Source organism: Sparus aurata, chromosome 8 (assembly GCF_900880675.1).
Source record: "Sparus aurata chromosome 8, fSpaAur1.1, whole genome shotgun sequence".
NCBI lineage: Eukaryota > Metazoa > Chordata > Actinopteri > Spariformes > Sparidae > Sparus > Sparus aurata.
Window position 1 is genome coordinate 20,941,411 of NC_044194.1, and position 19,466 is coordinate 20,960,876.

The 19,466-nt window shown below is 40.7% G+C and overlaps 1 protein-coding gene across 12 annotated transcripts in view; it reads left to right on the plus strand.

Annotated features, from left to right (window-relative positions):
* LOC115586358 (pleckstrin homology domain-containing family A member 7-like) overlaps positions 1-19,466 on the plus strand; it is a 140,536-nt gene that overhangs the window by 109,039 nt on the left and 12,031 nt on the right. For 6 of the 12 annotated variants that reach the window (XM_030425324.1, XM_030425325.1, XM_030425327.1 and 3 more), the window contains 8 exons: positions 8,575-8,756; positions 11,518-12,066; positions 12,915-13,470; positions 14,670-14,750; positions 15,263-15,505; positions 16,892-16,945; positions 17,284-17,367; positions 18,390-18,455. In XM_030425324.1, the coding sequence (XP_030281184.1) occupies positions 8,575-8,756; positions 11,518-12,066; positions 12,915-13,470; positions 14,670-14,750; positions 15,263-15,505; positions 16,892-16,945; positions 17,284-17,367; positions 18,390-18,455 (1,815 nt within the window). Of the gene's footprint in view, positions 1-1,592; positions 2,089-8,574; positions 8,757-11,517; positions 12,067-12,914; positions 13,471-14,669; positions 14,751-15,262; positions 15,506-16,891; positions 16,946-17,283; positions 17,368-18,389; positions 18,456-19,466 lie in introns of those variants that run through there. The other 6 variants (XM_030425335.1, XM_030425326.1, XM_030425328.1 and 3 more) reach the window with 6 other exon arrangements.

The window sequence follows — 19,466 nt, forward strand, 5'->3', positions numbered from 1 at the left end:
TGTGTAGTGATATATGTTTCTCCATTTACTAAAGATGGCGGCTTGTCAGGTGAACTGGTCTGTTGCGGACAGTTTGTTTTTCATTCAAATTCTGAGAGAACTTCACACAGGTGACGATAGATCTCCTTCTTCAGGACAGGGAGCTGATCACGGGCCAAGAGAGATAAAATACCTGACAAGGAAGAGGAATGCATGATGTAACATCACTTTTGCACGTTACACAGTTGTTTCGATTATATTCATCGTGCATGTCAACACCAGACCCTATTTATCCTATCCCATTTAAAAGGTCGTCTTGAAATGTTAAATCAGAATAATTTCAATCAGAATCAAGAAATGTTCCATGTTAATGAAGTTAGTGACAAAAACATTGTGTAATCTGAATCTGGCATCAGGTTCTGAACAACACCTTGAATTAAAAAAAATAATATTTTTAATAAAGTTTTTTTTTTTTTATTGCTTCTCGTTCAAAATGTTAACAATTCTTTTTAAATAATTACCTTTTCATCAGTTGGCTTATTGATGTGCAAAATGCTAAAAATATCTGGAATGATTTCTGAACACTCTTTTGTAATGGCAGATAATAAAACAGATCAATAACTTCCTATCATCAAATCCCTGCCTACCCACCCACTCAGCTTTGTCCAGCGCTCACCACCTGTTCTGGTAATGTCAATTACCACCGAATGTCTGTCAGTGTCTTTATTGATACAGAAAAGCTCCTCAGGAATGGAATGAAGCTTCTCCATTCCCTGAGGCACAAGAGCCCGACAGTTGTGAAGTTGCTGATATACTGTTGCTGATATACTGTTCAGCACACACAACTTGCCGACATGTGAATATAGGCTTCGACTCTATTAATAGATTAAAATGGTGTATGTACATACAGTGCATATATTTGTCCAAGGTTGTCATCTACCACAGACAGCAGTTTGCTTTTTGTCATCAGAGTCATCACATTAGATTTACATTTTAATGTGGTTTATCACATGATGTGACATGTTTGCTGAAGTGTGATGAATGGCCTTGGTACCAAAAGGTCAGATGTTTTGAACAGCAGCAGTTAAGTTATGTTCCCTGATCTCTCCTTGAACAGGAAAGAGACCTTCTCACTGCTTAAAGGCCTTGCTCAGTGTCTGGGTATTAAAGGAGACTTATAATGCTTTTTAGTTTTTTTCCTTTTTCTTCGTTTTTTTATGTAGGTTCTTAAATGTTAAGTCTTAAAAGTTAAAAAGGTCAAAGCCCGCACCAACTGAAGCTCCTGTATCCCACAGAAAAGACTGCTCCTGAGAAGCCTCGTCAGTAGACCCGCTGTTAATTGCGACTTTGTGACATCACACTATCACCATGCCAGTTTGGTACCTAAGAATTAATTTTGCACAGCTGCTCTATTGTTGTTAGTAATGCTGGGTCAGGTGTGTGTGAGCTAACCAATCAGAGCAGACTAGGTATTCAGGAGTGGGGGCCTTAAAGAGACATGTCATAAAACAGAGTGTTTCAGATGGAGGGAGAATACAGTGCTGCAGGACTTGACAGAATGAGAAAACTGATGTTTTTTTTAACATTAAAGCATGTTTTCTATTAAAATGAGAAATGAGCATAATATGTCTCCTTTAAAATGTATAAACATCTCACTAATGCTATATTTACTGAAGCTTGGTTGTCTTCCAATGAATAGTTGATCTCATAGAGTGGAAAATCAACAGGTACTGATGGAGATGGTCAAGCGTTCCCCCAAGCTTTTTGACTATGAACCTTTGTATTGTATAAAGGTGACTCTAATTATTTAAAATAATTTGCTAAACCCAGGTCTGAAGGATCACTTAGCTACCTGAATGAGCCTGATGGGCTGGGTATTATATGATGGTTTGTGAATGCTACACCATTGACTACCAAATCGACCCATACATATCGTGACCCCCACAAATGAAACCTTTAAGCTTCGACAACTTCCCACCCTCCAGACCCCTTCCCATTTCACCGAATCCTCTTCCCTCTCTTGTTCCAATTGCGTGGCTGCCTGACTGGGACTTCCCTCCCTCCCTGTGAGTGTGTCGCGTCGTCCAGTGACAGTCCTCACATAAATAGGTACTCTACCCTCACATGTGCTCTCACTTTGACAGATGTAAACGTTATATATCCTTGTCTGTGTGTTTTTTCGGGTCCAAACATGACAGAATATACAGCAGCTGTGTATATTCCTCTGTTGGTTGCATGTTTTGAGAATAACATGTCCATGTGGCTGACTTGGTCGTGCTGTTTTTTTTTACTTTCAGTGTTCTGTCCTATTTAATTCTCCCTCTTGTCTTTCCCCCCTCCTTCTCTATCTCCCCCTCATGTCGTTTTTGTGATTGCAATATGAATCTTTGTATTTGGCTTATCTGGTGTGGGGCTTATCGTTCATCTATGTGCTGCTCTCGCTGTCTCTTCCATCTGTCACATCTACTGTACCAGCATGCAGTTTTCTGATGGTGTGGAGAAAATGTTCCTTTATTTGGAACTCACGTCACCTCACACTACTGTTTCAGAAGTGAAGGGCTGAAAGAAATCATGATAACACTGTCAGGAGAAGCAAGCTATGATACCCCACGGTCACTCAAATGGTGATTTTTCCAAAGCAGCTGCTCCTGAAGGAAACTTTGAAGTAGAAAAACCTGTTACTGATTAACGCTAACAGAATTTTCTTTACTAACAGAGTAGAAACACTGAATGTTTTCCTCAAAGCAGGGATGATTTAAAACCAATACACCCACAGTCTCCGTGTGGATGTTTTTCAGTGTAAATTAAATTTCTACAGTTGCAAATTTAGACGAGTGTACCTTATCTGAAGCTGTGTGGTGCTCTGGCTGCTGAGGCTTATCTTTATGAGCACAATGACTCTTTAAATAGCACCTGGACAAAGAGTGTGTGTGTGTTTGTCTGGGGCTGTCCGCAGGAAACGAGCCGACACCATTGTAAGCCTTCTCTGAGTGCAAAGTGATATTTTTCAGTTTGTAGAAAAAAGAGAGGCTGAAGGAGTGAGAACACAGAAAGGGAAGGAAGTGATTAGGGCTGGAAAAGAAAAGGCAAATAAAGAGAGGAAGCGATAGGTGGAGGGGAAGGAAGCCGTGGGGGCTAGTCGCGGCGAAATAGAGGAGAGAGATAAATGGTGAGAGGGACTTTTCATATTTTTCCACAAAGCGACATTAAACAATGTAGTGATGAAAACAAATCATCAGAAACACCCTTAAAATTGCCACCAACTCCCACACAGACACAAATCACAGAAAGACAAAGGGGCTTATCTGTGTATGTGTTCAGTGTGTAGGTGTATCGGTCACGCACTCGGAGCTGAATGACCCACTCAGCATTCCTGCTAAATAGAGACAGAGGCTCCTAATGTTATTGTAGAGGGCTGGTGGTGTGTTGGCTCTTGCTGATATTGTGTGTGTGTATGTGTTAAAATAAGAAAAAAATCATGGCTGATGTACGTGATTGATATCGACAGACATTTGGAACGTTGCTGCATTGGTGTGACTTTGCCTGCGTTGTGAAGTAATTTTAGTCCAGACTCAGATGTGAGTTTAAGCTTTGGTTAACGTTTCTGTGATTCAGATGAGGGTTTAAATTCGTTTTACTCAACATATTCCTCCATAGTCTCTGTACTGTGTGTGTGTGTGCTGCACATGCATGCCAGTATCTCTCACGTGCTTAAACATCTGACTAGCACCGCGGTCCTCTGTCTCTCATCAAGAGGCCTGTCCCATTGAAGCTATAAGAGGCCGTCTGTCAGAATGCTGATGTTGAGTGAGCGAGCAGGCGTGTTTTGACAGCTGCTTCCTGAGGATGCTGTTATTCCTTTCGTCAAGATTTTTGGGGTGTTTTTGGACACATCTCCTGTTCGTTTTTAGGATGAGTGGTTGCTAACTAGTTTCCCTGCCTGTTTCCTGTCCTCAGATGTGCCTAAAGACATCTCCATTCCTGACAGTGACAGGCCGACTGAGCCTTGTGTGGTGCACATCTGTTGTTTTCATCTGGGTAGCCTTGTGGTGAAAGAGTCTGCACAATTTCCATTTTAACCAAACATCACTCCAGCTGATGCAGCTGATCAGACAGTCTTTAAGGAGACCTGGTCAGAATGAAAATCCCTTCTAGTGTGACGACCAACTGCTAAGACAGCAGACACACACAGCCTGTCTCCAGTAGTATAAAAAGGGATTTTAGAGACATTGGGCAGGGAGAAGTAATACATGCATACAACATGGCCTCTGATGTTGAGTAGGATTGCAGAAGCATACCATGATATGAAAGTTGAGGTTTATCATACCGTGTGCATTTGCTTGTACAGGAAATTGATTTCTACCATATTATTGTTGTAAACATTTGTATTGAAGGTTTGTATCAAGACAAATCGCTATCAGGACATAATATTTTGGGAAATTGTAAGAAGGCATTTGTTCAGTTAAGAAACTATTCTGTTTTCATCCCACAAAGGGTCATTGAAACTGTTAATGACGATGTGTAATACCACAATATTTTCTGAGATGTTACTGTGTGGTGAAAATCTCTGCTGAAATACTGTTGAAACACTAATGTCAGCTTAGCACTTGGCAGTATTCTTCAAATGCAACTGTATTTCTGTTCTCTGCAGGCGTCTGTGAAATACTTTTGAAACAGTGTTTGATGCTGGCCCATGTGTCCAGGAATATTTCAATGTCCTGGACAAATGGGGAAAAAAATACTGTCAAATATGATCTGTGTTTATTAATCTTACAAACAGTTTATGGAGACCGCTGATGATGTGCATCACCAACCCAAAATTTCTGTATTTGACAACGTGGAAATGTGACTTAACAATCAACTATCTCTTGTGTTGGGCTCTCCACAGTAATACAATTCAAATTGAGTTAAGAGTTAATTCCAGTTTTGCTGGACAAAGAATTAAATACGTCTTCAAGGGATTGCCTTGGTAAAACGAAAACCCCGTTGGCATGTTTTCATCCGATGTTTGACAAATCTGACATACTTTTAGTAAGTTAGTTCTGTAGTGCACTGTACTTGGAGTCAGCTGTGTATCACAACCTCAATAACACATATAGTATAAGGGTTACTCTGCAGTTATGACTTCTCTAGCTTTTAGCTTCAGCAAGCCCAGCTAATCACGGCTGTCAGTATGATGTCTAAACTGGTCAAAAGAAGAAGCAATAACAGATGGACCATGCCTTTAAGCATATTCTTTGTAAGGTTAATCAAATTAAATACTCCGTTACTCCATGATTAGAGCTTTCTTAGTAGTTGCAGTGTGCTGTTAGCTGTATTACAATACATGAAGTAATCAGTGGTATCAGCTGCTGTAGTGTTTTGTTTGAATGCAAACCTGCAAAGCTCTGGATCAACATTGAAAACCAGGTTCATTAGTCAGTACATCTAATGTGGAATTAGTGTACACATGGCATGGCAGGAAAATTATGTTTAAAAAAATGGCCCCGCTGAATCTGTGAAATCTATTGTCTACATGATTACTGTTCATGTAGACAATAGAATAACCTTATATAGTAAAGCCCATTGCTGAGGACATCATCAGCCTCTGCTCACTTCCAGTGTTAGTGCAGTCATGTACACGCCTGCCATACTACCTTCCACCTGAGAATCACCAAAGAGCTGGAGCACAAGGTTATCTGGACTTCAAGTGAGTGGTGCAATCAACTCCCAGGTCTTAAAATATGTACCAGGATCAGGGTCAAGTAGATACTCAAGCATAGTGAGTAAGGAAACGATATTTTAAGTTGTTTCATTAGTGCACAGCAGCCGACACTGAGATGAGCTTGTTTTAGCAGTCAGACAGCAGCGATTTCAGAGGGGAGGTGACATATTAAGCTGTCTGGGACCCTGGGAGAGTTGTAGGAATGGGAGCATTTATATTTGTTTGTGTACATGTCTGCATCTGTCTGCAGAGGTTTATAGAGAGTTTATGGTAACAGATAAAACAGCAGGGGTGACGGTCTTTGTATTATTCATGGTATTGTTCAGAGTGTACATTTTACTGCACAAGTGGGTGTTTTGTATGTTTCTGGCTGTCATCACGCTGCAGAATAGAAGCCGAATTGCGGAGGAATCACAATTATGTCAGTTTATGACAGTATAAACTAGATAAAGAAATCACGGAGAAATTATTGTGTTGCAGCCATGGTGGGATCCCACCACAACACTCCAAACACACTTTTTATTCTGCATTCATTATTCAGTGAATGAATTAGGGTAGGGAGGATTTAGTGTTTAATTGTGTTTCATTTGCATGCATCTGTTGTTGAGTGGGTTCACTCATTTGTCTTCCAGTCCCAACCAGCAAAACACTGAATGTAGGGAGGAAGGAAGGAAGGAAGGAAGGAAATGGAAAAGTAGGACATTTATTGAGCTGTGCTCAATGGAGTGTAGCTCACTAAAAAGGGGCTTCTAATAACCCCATTTTCACAGCAAGGACATCTTTATCAAGGACACAAAACACTTAAAGTCTGTTAATTAAAAATCAGCTGTAGTGATGTACTGTTCCCTGGATTTCTTGGCCAGTTCTTGTGCTTGATGGTGTGTTTCCTTATATCCCTGTGGATAGCAAGCTAATTATAATGTCAGTGACATCATGTTGAGATATTTTCAGCACAGCCAAAAACAAGTTCACTAGCAGGAACATTTTCTTACTGGGCAATATGAACTATCAAATAGTGAACGTATTGATGTGAGCTTCTTATGGCTTCTCTCTGGACATGAACAGTTCAACAAACTTTCAGGCAGAAATCTGTAGCAGAACAAGCAGAGATACCAACTGCTCTACTGATGGTCGTCTCAGTAGACCAAAATGCGGTGCAGCCAGAAACACGTTGATGTTTTTTTTTTTAGAAAGGAGCCGCTCTCATTTTCCTTTGGGCGGAATTCAACTCGCCTTCATTCCTGCAGTTACTGTGCTATTGTGAGTATAACCCTAATCCCAAAAATAGTTAGGATGCTGTGAAAAACATGAAACAGAATATGCTAAATTGATAATCCTTCTTGACAAATCCTCAAATAAAAACTACAAAGACATAAAGGTAAATGTTATATAACATCAGCTTCATTGAGATTAAATACATCCTTATGTATGCATTTTTATGTTTATTGGCACGGGGGCACTTTCTAAAACCAATCTTTGTAAACACGGTTTATTTGCAGATGATTGCATTCTGTTTTTTTGTATGTTTTGCACAGCGTCCCTACTTTTTAAGGGCCTACCTATTTGAACAGACGGACGTTTGGAATACAGCTTCTTCCCATATGTTCTCTGGGGAATGAAAGAAATTGTTGTTCTAATAAACTAGGCACTGAAAATAATCGGTTGAAGCTGAATTGATTGATTTTTTGGCCACACCAGGGCAGCCATAAACACAAAATTTAACTTCAATGGCAATCAGTAGAGCGCACACCTCCACCAAGGCCCAACAGTCCCCTTCATCCGCATCAAATTGTTCTCATTCCTAGATACCAGCCACCTGAATACAGCTGAAACGTTTGATCAAGATCCTAAATGAAAAGTACGAAAATGTTGAAAAATGCAACAACAAAAAATGTCTTGCAGTGGTAAAGAAAATGAGAAAAAAGTTCCTGGATCTATCCCTGCACCAAAATTGAATGGGGGCTATTGTGGACCAAGATCCATCCTCCATCCGAGTTTCGTGGAAATCTTTCCTGTAGTTGTAGTTGTGTGATCCTGCCGACCAACCAACCAACCAGCCAACCAACAAACAAACAGACATGGGTGAACACATAAGCTCCTTGGCGGAGGTAAATAATCGAACCCAATAAAATGGTAGTGAATGTGTTTAGCTGCTGAGTACTCTATTATATTCACCAGCTAGTCCCAGCTTACCCATGATGAAATGGTGCAGATGTTCTCTTGACTGTCGCACCCTGACAATAGCATATTAGATCACCTGACTAATAGCCTTTTCACTGCACATACAAAGAAGTATCCATCTTAAGTTTGAGTATGCCCGTCATGAGCTCAGCACTTAAATCATAGAGTACAATTACCTTGTCACAGTGTGGAATCTAATTACGCATAAATTTCACTGTGCTCACTTTTCCATGTCAGACCACTGGAATTGATGTTCTTCAAGATATACTGCGAGATATACTGTTTATATAAACTGAAAAATATAGTACGCATAAAAGAAAAGCTCTTTTAAGTCACTGTATATGTTTGTAAACTGTTATTTGCCCTTTCATGTGTTCTAATTAGATATTTGAGATGAATAAACAAGAGGAAAACAGGTTTGTGAGGAGACTTTGGGGTTTCTTTTGTCTGAACGTTTTCTGTCCTCCATTGTACTGACAAATCTTTGCTGTCATTGGTTAAAAGTTGTGGCTTTGTTGCTGGTAACTGGCTGGCATTTTTGTCTCCGTATTCCTATTGTGTGGTTTCCCTCATTGGCTCTCTCTGTATTGGCCGATGCTTGGTGTTGTTTCTCTCGTTGGACAGCATGACATCTCTTCGTCTCTTTGACCAATGCTGATTTCTCTGTCTCAGACCTCAATGCTGACCTAGCCTCTTGTCTCTTCCTATAGGCTAGCCACACTGGTATGCGCTCGTACATTTACAAGGAGAGCTCTGTGATTGGCTCGCAGGCGGAGCACACTGGGATGCGGACGTATTACTTCAGTGCTGACACCCAGGAGGACATGAACACCTGGCTGAGGGCCATGAACCAGGCCACACTGATGCAGAACCACATCGACACACTGATCAGGTAGGGCTACGCACGCACCCGAAGCAGCTGCAAGATACCAGCAAAATACATGAGTATATGAGTGGATTCAGTCACAAAGATGTATGTACTTGATAATAAAAGTTGGAAAAAAAAGTTCCAGATCACAACTTTTACTTGTTCTTCAAAAACACATTGATTTCTCCACCTTACACCATGAGCTCCCCCTTGTGGTTGTTGCCAATATTTTGATTTCAACGTTGCCTAAAACGAAACCTTTTGTCATCTTTTGTATTTTTTATTGGAATGAAAAGTTATTCAATGTTCCATCCCTAATTATGATTACACTTACAATCATGAATCACTAGTGCACTAAACAGGCCTGACTATGAAAAACACATCCTGTATACAAATAAACTTACACATGCAAATAACTTTTGTACTACACTTCACAGGGATCACCTGTTACTCAAGCAGGAGGTCCTTTACTTTGCTTCTTTTTTCGGCCTTTATCATCAAACTTTCATGTGTTTGTTGGCTTTCTTGATTTATAGTTGTGTTCAACCCTGATTCCAAAAATGCCTTCCTGAGCACATGTAGTAATATCCTTGTAGTATTATCCTTTCTTACCCAATCAATATCACCTGTTACCAATTAATCTAATACCCTGTAAAAAGGGTCTTTCCAAAAGGTGTTTTTGAAGCAAAGCACAACTTTCCCAGTTTGTGTTGCCCCCGTCCTGACTAATTTGAAATGTTGCTGGTATCAGATTCACAGTAATGATAACGTTGATGAGGTAAAACAGTAAATATATTAGTGTTTTGCTGCTTAAAATTGAGTGTATGTCAAGAGTATTAGCGCATTCTGTGTTCTATAGGCTTAAGACAGCATCCCAACATTTTACGGACTTGAGGTTGTACTCATCTACATTTAGACACATTAAACAATAAAAGAATCACTCCTTACAAGTGCAATCCACAGGACATAAAAAATCAGCGAACAGATTGTATGACATGATAGTATTTGTTCATGTACTGTACAGAATGTTATAGCTACAGTTGTTATATCCTATAAACACGTACAGTACATCCTAGAAAGTGTTGCCATTTGCTTGTTACTTTGTGACATAAATTACAGTGATACCTGGAAAAACATCCCACTCTGTCAGTCCTGGAGCTGTAACATCTGAGTGTACTGTATATTTTGTAATGCGTTTTCTTGCTCCAAAGAGGACATTCTGATGTTGTGAAATGCTGTTTTTGAAGAAGCAGTCGCTTACTCCATGTATTATTCATGTGTTGACGGGGGGAGGTAGCACAGATCAAATACGTCCCATCCTTCACTGGCAACCTCAGACACCCGCAGCTCGTACTCCTTCGTTTTATAGTTTTTGCTTTTAGAAGGGGAAATCCCAGAAGACTACACTAGTTGTTTATGATTAACCAAAGGGAAATCTAACTGAAAACGGCTTCCACTTGGATATTTTTTTTACAGCCCTTGTGTAGTGTCTGAAAAAACTCCAACAGTAGTATTATTATTTGCTGGCATGTTGCACTTCTTTTGCAAGAGTTTGGTTGCTTTTACAATATGCAAAGTTATTGCTAGCAACACTACTCTCACATTTAAGCTAATAGATATCGCCCCATTTAACACAATGTAATGGGGACCTACCAGTCATCAATTTATATTAAATATATTCGGCCGGGGTAAGGGCATTTGGGCCCCTGAGGTTGTTTAATTCATTTAAAAATAAAATCTGGTCTACAGTTCATTGAATTTCAGAGACCTGGCTGTTTCTCTTGCTTCTTCTCACACGGGATTTTCCTTAATGAGTTTAAAATCTAATTGTGGTTACAAGGCTTTGCTTGTCATCTGCCCTGCTTTGTGATGGTGGTTTAGCCCTGTCGTCAAAGTTGGGGCTGAGGCTAAAAGTTTCTAATTTATGTGACAGTCATCTAGTTCACTTTCAGTTCAGCACACCAGAACAAAGACCTCTGAAATGGTGAAACATAATGACACAATGTCCATGGGACATCAGGGAAGTGATCAAATGAAACAGAATTGGTGCCCATCAAGTAAAAGCCACTGAAGTCCTTTTAGAGGTTTAAGGGGGAACAATGAATCATCTGTCAGGATAACTTTTATAGTTAATCTATTTCTCTTTTGCCGTTGAGAGTTGAGTGCCAGACAGTGACATTATTGAAGAGATAACCCAGAGAGCTCATTAATGTCTCTGTAAAAGGACACAACAAGATAAAAACAAAATTAAATCAATCAAATCATCGTCATCATTGATTAAATCTTTTTTTTGTTGAAGCCAAATAATAATTATTATACATTTAGAGCAATGAAATGAAATAACGTGTTAAGGGTATTGATCAAGTCTTTCACTCAGACATTTTATTCAGTCCATTAATCCATCCATCACATCAACAGACAAATATACTAATTTGTGTAACTGTGTAATTATTAAAGGGACAGTATGTAGTATTGTGTAATGTTTACAATACAAATACAAACAAAAGTGAAACAATATGTGTGTTAATTGTGTTGTCCTTAAAGGTCAGTTTGTTTATTCAGTTTATTCTGTCATGCAAGTGAAGACAGTTTGTTTATTTTGTTTGTTTAGGCATAAAAAAAAAAAAAAATCAATGAAGATCTTTCTCCTCTAATTAAGAAATCTTCCCCAAAACTACCTAGTTTACCTCTAAGTTCAAGAGAGAAACAGATTGATTATCCTTTTTAATTAGTTCCGGGGGCCAACATTCATCCAGGTTTTTCATGTAATCTCTATTCTCTGCAGACCATCTGACAAGTTAGATAAGCTCAACAAGTCACAGCAGCATGCAGTCCCACAGACAAACCACATAAACCACCACAAGACCAAGACCCCAGACTCTGAGACCACAAGATCCATCATCCACGAGGTTCTCCTGGAGCCCATACACCGTGACGTAGACGAACGCTGCAGCTTCCACAAAGAATCTCCTGCCACCACCATGTTGGATCTCCCCATAGGAAGTACAGCCCTGGAAATGGACACGCACACATCCCTCCCCTCGAACCCAGCACCCTCTGCCCTCCCACAGTTAGACCACGTGTCGGCCTCGGCACCCGTGTCCAGGGTTCCGTCTCGGGCACCTTCACGAGCCGCCTCAACACTGCCCTCCAGTGTTTGCACGAGGAACGGCCTCGTCTCCACGCCCAGCCCCATCCTGGAGCCCAACGGGATCGCAGCGGGGACATACCAGAGGGCCCCGCCGCCTGCTGACTCACACAAGCAGGTGCAGAGGAGGAGTACTCTTGAGCAAGTGGAGCAGTGGGTTCAAGTACAGAAGGCTGATCACAAAGGGTAGGTCAATGTCACATGTAATCTATCATGGAAATAAAGATAACTGTTTATTGTTTTAATTTATAGAATTGCACATGATCATAAGCATATCATTAAAACATCTTTATGTATTTTATGTTTACATGTTACGTTTTGTAGCTTGATTTTAAACCATCTGTGCAGCCTAGGACCACATGGACACCATGTCAGGTCAACTAAATAAATGAAAAATCCTTGTTGTTTAATAAGTTTATGATCACTCCAATGTGTATATTAGGTACAGTTTGGAGTTCCCTCAAGTTTGCAATGTTTAGTTTCTGAACTCTGATTCAAATATATCTAGGACTCAAGGATGTGCAAATTAAATCCTGTTGCGACAGGAATTGCCTTTGCGATATCAGTCAGGATTGTAGTTTCTGGTAATTGTTGCATTCTTTTTAAGTCAAAACAATGTTACAATGATTATATTATTTTTTCCAACGTTTGTACCACACAAGCACGTTCCGTTAACTCATGTTTGGAGAATAACATTTGTAGGCCAGAGCATTTCTGTAGCACCACAATGCTACATTCACACCGTGCTTCATTTGTGACATATTTTACCAAAATTGTAGATCCTGCACTTTGGATATCAAACTTTTGATTGAAAATTGAAATTGAAAAATACTGAGCTGGTTTTATCAAACATAAATCACAAGCGAACCGGAAGCACATTTGCAGCACAAGAAATATAATAATAAGGCGTAATCTGCTTGTTGGTAAGATCAGATGCTTGTTGGTAAGATCAGATGAATCTTATATAGATATCATGTACCATGTACCGTGTCTTTGCTGTGGTGAGAACATCCTTTTGTGTTCCCATCCCACAGCCCGCCTTCCAGAGAGAACACCCTCCCTCGTCGCACACCACCAACCCAGCACAAGTTCACAACAATGGATGCATATCAGACCCTGCCAAGAACTCCTCGTCAGAGCCCCCCACCTGGCCGACTTGGCGAGTACAAGTACGCCCAGGACCGACTCAGTCACTTCCGCCTCACCCCTGAGCAGGCTGGCCCAGGGTCCAACACCGTCTGGCAGCTGTACGAGTGGCAGCAGCGCCACCAGTTCCGTCACGGCAGCCCAACGGCGCCTCTCTACACCCCGGCCCCAGAGTACCCTTTCGGTCCCCGCCCTCCATCCACTGTGCCTCCCTCCTCTTCAGCACCCAGGTCTGAAGGGCCACCCCGCTGTGTGTCGGTACCACCTTCATCTGCAGATATCCCTCCACCCGGGCCTCCACCTGGCAGCAGCAGAACCCTGTCGCCCACTCGGAGGCCGCACACGCCAGCTGAACGTGTGACAGTCAGGCCTGTGGGCGATAGGTCCGTGGTCGACATCCCCTTTGCTGTTTCCCCCCGCAGGACCAAATCTCAGATGCTCAAGGTAAAATAATGTCTGACAGAAGCAGAACCATAATTTCACGTTTGTTGCAAACGACACAAACTTCAACATGTAATTTGTATTTTGTTGGGTAATGCTGTTTAATGTTTTACTATCCATGCTTAGTCTATAAGGCTTCATACCAGAGGGATAAAAGGTCTTAACAGACTTACTGTGCACAGAAAAGTGTCCATACACAATTCTACTATTTCATTGGGCAAATTAGACAGTCTTCAATCAAGGGAAATCAAGACAGTTATCTAACACTGTTATTCAAGGCGATTTAAAATTACACTACACCCAAATTTTGACAGTAGCTCCTTGGAGCTCAATCAGTGATAAATATTCGAGCGTAGATGATATTTTTTAAGTTATAATACAATAAATTAGTTTAAGACAAACAAAGACAGATGACAGATTTAATGTCATGTGGATGACAACAGATTATTTCCTGTTGTCACTGTATAGATTGCATGAAACTGATTTATATCCTGCCTGTTGTTTGTGCTCTTTCAAAAGATAGGACCATTAATGTTTTTGTTTTTTTCCACTGTCAAGTGCAACATATTAAATAGAACAGTTTTCATCCAGAACAATGTCAGTCATCTTGACAGTGGGGGGCTGATGTTAGTAACTGTGCTCCGCTGAACAGGATAATTGTTTTAGTGCCTCTTGGTGCAATGGCAGACATATCCTGAAGGCACTGAGACTGTTAAATTACCTCAACTGTGTCAGCAATCAGTCAAAAAGAAAGTATTAACTGTAAACTATATTAAGAGTGTATACATATAATTATTACTCTATACCGAATGATAGATATATTGCATGTGTGGATGAATACATTTGTAACATTAATGCAGACTGATAAAAATGAACAACTCCATCAGAATTTGCTTATCGCTTTTTTGTCACAAATATGTAAATTCACGCCCACTCTTCCACAGCCACAAGCACTTTCAGTTTGCCAAGTGATAAGAAAGAATACACTACATACACTGTTATAAAGCTCATTTAAATATTGTATCCTCTGAAACAAAAAATGTAGCCTGTGGTGATGTGAAACTTTCCATGTTATGTTGCAATAGCAGATTTTTCACCATTTGTATTATTATTTGAGGTGTGACCATCTTTACTCTGTAACTCTCTCTGAACTGTCTAAACACAAACAGTGTATATAAAATGTGTTCTCTGTGTGTTGTCAGGCTGCTACTATTGAGAGACGGTCAATGCCATCTGGTTACATCACGCACACAGTCAGTGCACCCAGCCTTCATGGCAAAACGGTACGTCTTACAAATGAAAACACAAGATATACTTCTCTGCATTGCAAATATTGATATTTTAAATAACTTCACATTCGGCATGGATGTAATTATATAATCTGAAGGCTTAAGAGGCCTGTATTGAAAGCAATGCACAATTCCCTCTCACAGTCTGCTTTTAGCCAAGTATTATGTTTCTTACAATGTGCTCTCCCCGCCAGACATTTAAGAAATCAGTCACCCGAAGTGCATTCATTTTGCGCTACAACAAAATATTGACCAAATCTTGATTAGCCTTTTGTTGTCATGAGCCGTATGGCTGTAGCTGACCTTTGGAATACATTTCCTGTCATGAATAGTGTGCTGCTGTGATTCCTACCATTAATCCTTCTAATTTTAACTGCTGTTCTGCTTGTTGTATTTGGCCATCAGCCAAAGTGGCCATGAGCACTGTGAATGCAAGGTTACTGTTTCAGTTAAGTTTAGTATGATCAGTTTTGATGCCAGATCTAATGTCCTGTGGTGCCTGACAGCCCGAGGAGCTCACCCTGTTCCTCATTCAGCTGCGCCGGCATCGGGCCAAGATGGCCACCGCACGTCAGCACACGTTAGCCCAGCTGCAGCGGCTCAACGGTCCCAAAGAGCTGAACCCACCCAACCACCTCCTCACTCCTACCAACACTAGCAACAGCCCCCTCCTCAGCTCCGTCCCTTCACCTGTGTCCCAACTCGGACATGTGGGTCTCTCAGCTCCCCTGGGCTCTTTCAACACCCAGGTGGGGGCCCCCCCTGCGGCACGCCTGCCTGTCCACCCCTCATTTTACCATGGGCTGGGAGAGGTTGCCACTGAACATATTGCAGGGCTGCATTACGATTTACTTTTAGTTATTTTAATTTGTATTATCAATTTTAATTTCCTCCTTCAGAAGTGTAAATATGTTTGATAGAGATAGTTCAAAGGAGATATTTCAAAATAGGCTGTATGTGACTTTTTATAGGTTACCATGTCTAATTTGAGATCCTGACCATTCAGCAAACATAGACTAGGTGCTTGATGATCTCAGTATAAGGAACACTTGTGTAAATTGAATATATATGAATATCGGACAAGAATTGAAAACGCCCTTGGGGTTAAACTTTTGAGAGATTTTTTAAATCAGTCATTCCAGATAGCAAAATTGTACCAGAGACCTTCATCTGGCTCTCTTGATTGCACGTATGATGGTGACTTATGAAAACTGTATACACTGGAATCATTGCATGTAATTAGCCAGTCTTCCTGAATACAACAGTCTTCTTGTGTCATGATATCCAGCTGTTCAGGTCCAACTACGAAGACATCCACGTCCAGACACACTCTTAGTCCAAACCTCTAACTATAGGATGATCCTGTACTTGTTTGTCCCGAACTGTAAATATATTGTGTATCTAAATGTGAAAAAACAATAACCAAAACCAAAAAGTTATAACAGCGGCAGCATCAGTCAACTCTCAGTATGTCAGTGGCAACTTCTACCCAACAGCTCTTGTGCTCTCGTGGTGTGACGTCAGGCATGGTTAATCTGTGAACGATGGCCGTGCAGCCGTCATAGATCCATCTGCCTCTTTTTCCATGTGCTGGTCTTGGCTGGTCAGTTTTCATATCGTGCTTCTAGTGACACTATCCATAGCATGTTGTGCTGCTAAATTTTCAATGTCCACAAAGCCATCCCATGCTTTGGCAAATCGTCTGGCTGTGGATGTGTTGGACAGTTTGGTCTTCTGATTTGTGAATCTGTCTTTTCTGGTTGTACCTCAACCGTCTGTTGAGTGATATGAGCTGAATTAAAACCGAGTTAAAGCTGAATTCAGAGATGTTTCAAGATCTGCAGCTTTTGATGGATCTGGTCTGTGCTGGTGTGTTGTCTGCTGCAGTAGGATCATCTCTGAGAAGAAAAATGAATGACTTTTTTACTGTATGTGTGGGTGTGTCAGTTGTGATGCATGTTTGCGCACACACATAACAGCAATTGACACTTCATACTCGACACAGACATGTCACTACATCCCACTAATGAACTGTCAGTGGAGCTTTGTCAGGTTCAGATGACCCTGATTGTGAATTATTGAATTCCTGTCGACACAAATCAATAATCCACACCCACATGTTTGTTACGCTATAGGCTGATGACACCTATATGCAGCTGAAGAAGGACTTGGAGTATCTGGACCTAAAGGTGAGATATGCACAGAGTATATCCCCTGATCTCTATTTGTCATTTTAACTTCTGCTTTACTTCAAGTGTTGTGTTTCTGCCGTGCCTCTTCTGATTTGAACTGTCTCTAGCTCAAGCTAACACACTTGGTGTTTCCTACTGACAACCACTTCTAACACTCGGGCCCAACTGTTGAGCCGAAACACTAGACTGCACACTTCAATACAGTTGTTTTGGCATTTTTGTGAGACTAAATATCCCCATTAGACTCTCAAATGTGTGGTTTTTAGAAGCATCTCACGGAAAGCAGCCACCATTTTGTGACTGCGGCTCTGTGTCTTTGTGATTTTGACTCCCAGATCAGAGCTCTAGAGCCCCTGATCCTCGCAGTTCACAGTTTACTACTGCACTGCACTGCTGGGCCTCTCAGGCCTCTAATGAACGTAAGCTGTATGTGTGTGTGTGTGTGTATGTATGTGTGTGTGTGTATGTATCTGTATTCAGTATATGTACTATACAAAGAGATCTACTGTTGTATGTAGTGTGTCAGTGCATTTATGCCCGTGCATGTGTACAGAGTAGGGATGCATGTGTGTAGACTGTATGTGAGTATGTGTGTGTTTAGAGAGTCTTTGTTCTAGAAAGACCATCCCATTGCTTACAGCACCGCATTCACGGCTTGAATGGCATCAAATGTCTTATCTCCATGTGACCTTTGAGCTGTCCACCCCCTCTCCCATGTGGTGATGGTGACAGTGCTGCTGAAAAGTGGGCATGGGATGGCTCGGCAGTGCATGTGTTGTTGGCTGTGGCTGTAGCCCGGTGGTTGAAAAGCCAGCTGCTTCTACCATCGTCTCTGAAACGCTGCACCTCCTTGACATTAACACAGGACTCAGCTGTGTCATGTCTCTATTTATTTCCAAAAAGGAGTACATGTACTCCTAAACTAATAATTTCCAAACCGGGAAAGAGCTGTCATCATTGAAATTTTGTGATTATATCATTGTTAAAATTGCACATGTGCTCTGTCTTAATGCTTTTCAAACTAGAAGAGCGTTTAAACCCTGAACCCTGTCAGTAACCCCAGTTAATTTCAGTCAGCACCTGAACTCAGGCAGTCCAGGGTGTGTTCCTAAAACTCATATTTTCCTGTTCTCAAAAAAAAACACTGCTTTTTTGTATGGAGAATAGTTTTTATTGATAAGTCAGTTTGTGCAGGGCTTCAAAGTGTCCATAGCCATTGTGTTCTTCATGGCAAGAGCTGATTTTGTGCGCCAGAACTCACTCACATTGTCATGTACATGAGGCCAAGGGAATGTGTCACAGATAGTCTGTCTCAGCCTCGTGATACTGTAGTTTGTAGCTGGTCTCTGTGTCCTGTAGCTCCTTTATTTCAGCGTCACAGGTAAGTCAGTGTACTTTGCCGAACAACTAATAATTGGAAATGTTTACTTTGGATTTCTAGGTAGCTGGAAGTCAGACACTGAAGGACTCAGGGAAACCTGTGAAGGTTGCAGAAAGTGATGTGGATGTAAGTACAAACTTAAAGGATGCACCAATGTTCCAGATTAAAGTGTGTTCGCAGGTCTACAGGAGTGCTACTGTTTATGTTGAAAAAAGTAGTATAAAGCCTTTTGTAGCTCCAGAGGAAGCTGCACGTAATCTAATAAATTGCCTCCAGTAATGTGTGGTTGGCTGTTGCATTGTGGGCTCCATGTGCTGAAAAGCAGTCCACTGCTCTAGCATTGCTCTCCTGCAGCACTGTTGGACTCATTATGAAAGAAAAAAAAGATTAATATCTGTACAGCAGAAAAAAATAAAATAAAATGTTTTATTAGGATATCAGCAGTTAATCAGATTGAATGCAGCTTCCTCTGGAGTCACAAAAGGCTTTATACTACTTTTTTAGTAGTACTGTAAACACACCTTAGTGTGTAAAGTTGGTGGCGTTCCCCTTTTGTAGTTTCATAGAATGTTTGCTGCAGTTCATACAGACAAATTCCATTGTCAACACTGTTAAGGAGATTATGTTCTCGTTTCTGTTTGTCTGTCAATAAGTAGGGTGTCTGAACACAATATTTTACGAAAATTCAGCTACACTGACGTTTTTTATTTATTCATTGCTATTTTACATCATAAACTGTACTTCCTGTTTTCTTGAAATTAAATGTAAATATTCTGGCAAATGAAGCCCATACATTTCTATTTTCATATGTCATTTGAGACAAGTACATACCAATGTACAATCTGACAAACTGCCTCCTGTGACTTTACTCAGTGGCTAAGTTGTGGGTAATTTAGGTGCAAGGTTATGAAAAACAAGAACAATGTGTGTTATAAAAATGGGGATATCTCTGGTTCTGCTGAATTGATTCTGATCAATTGTTATTAAACTGACCATAATGAGGCCAACAGTATAAGAGGAGCACAATGCTAGACCAGTGGACGTCCTTGCAAAGCATGATGCCTACATCACCCACAATGCAGTTTATCAAATTTCAGGCAACTTTCTCTTATACTACTTTTTCATATATTCAGTAGT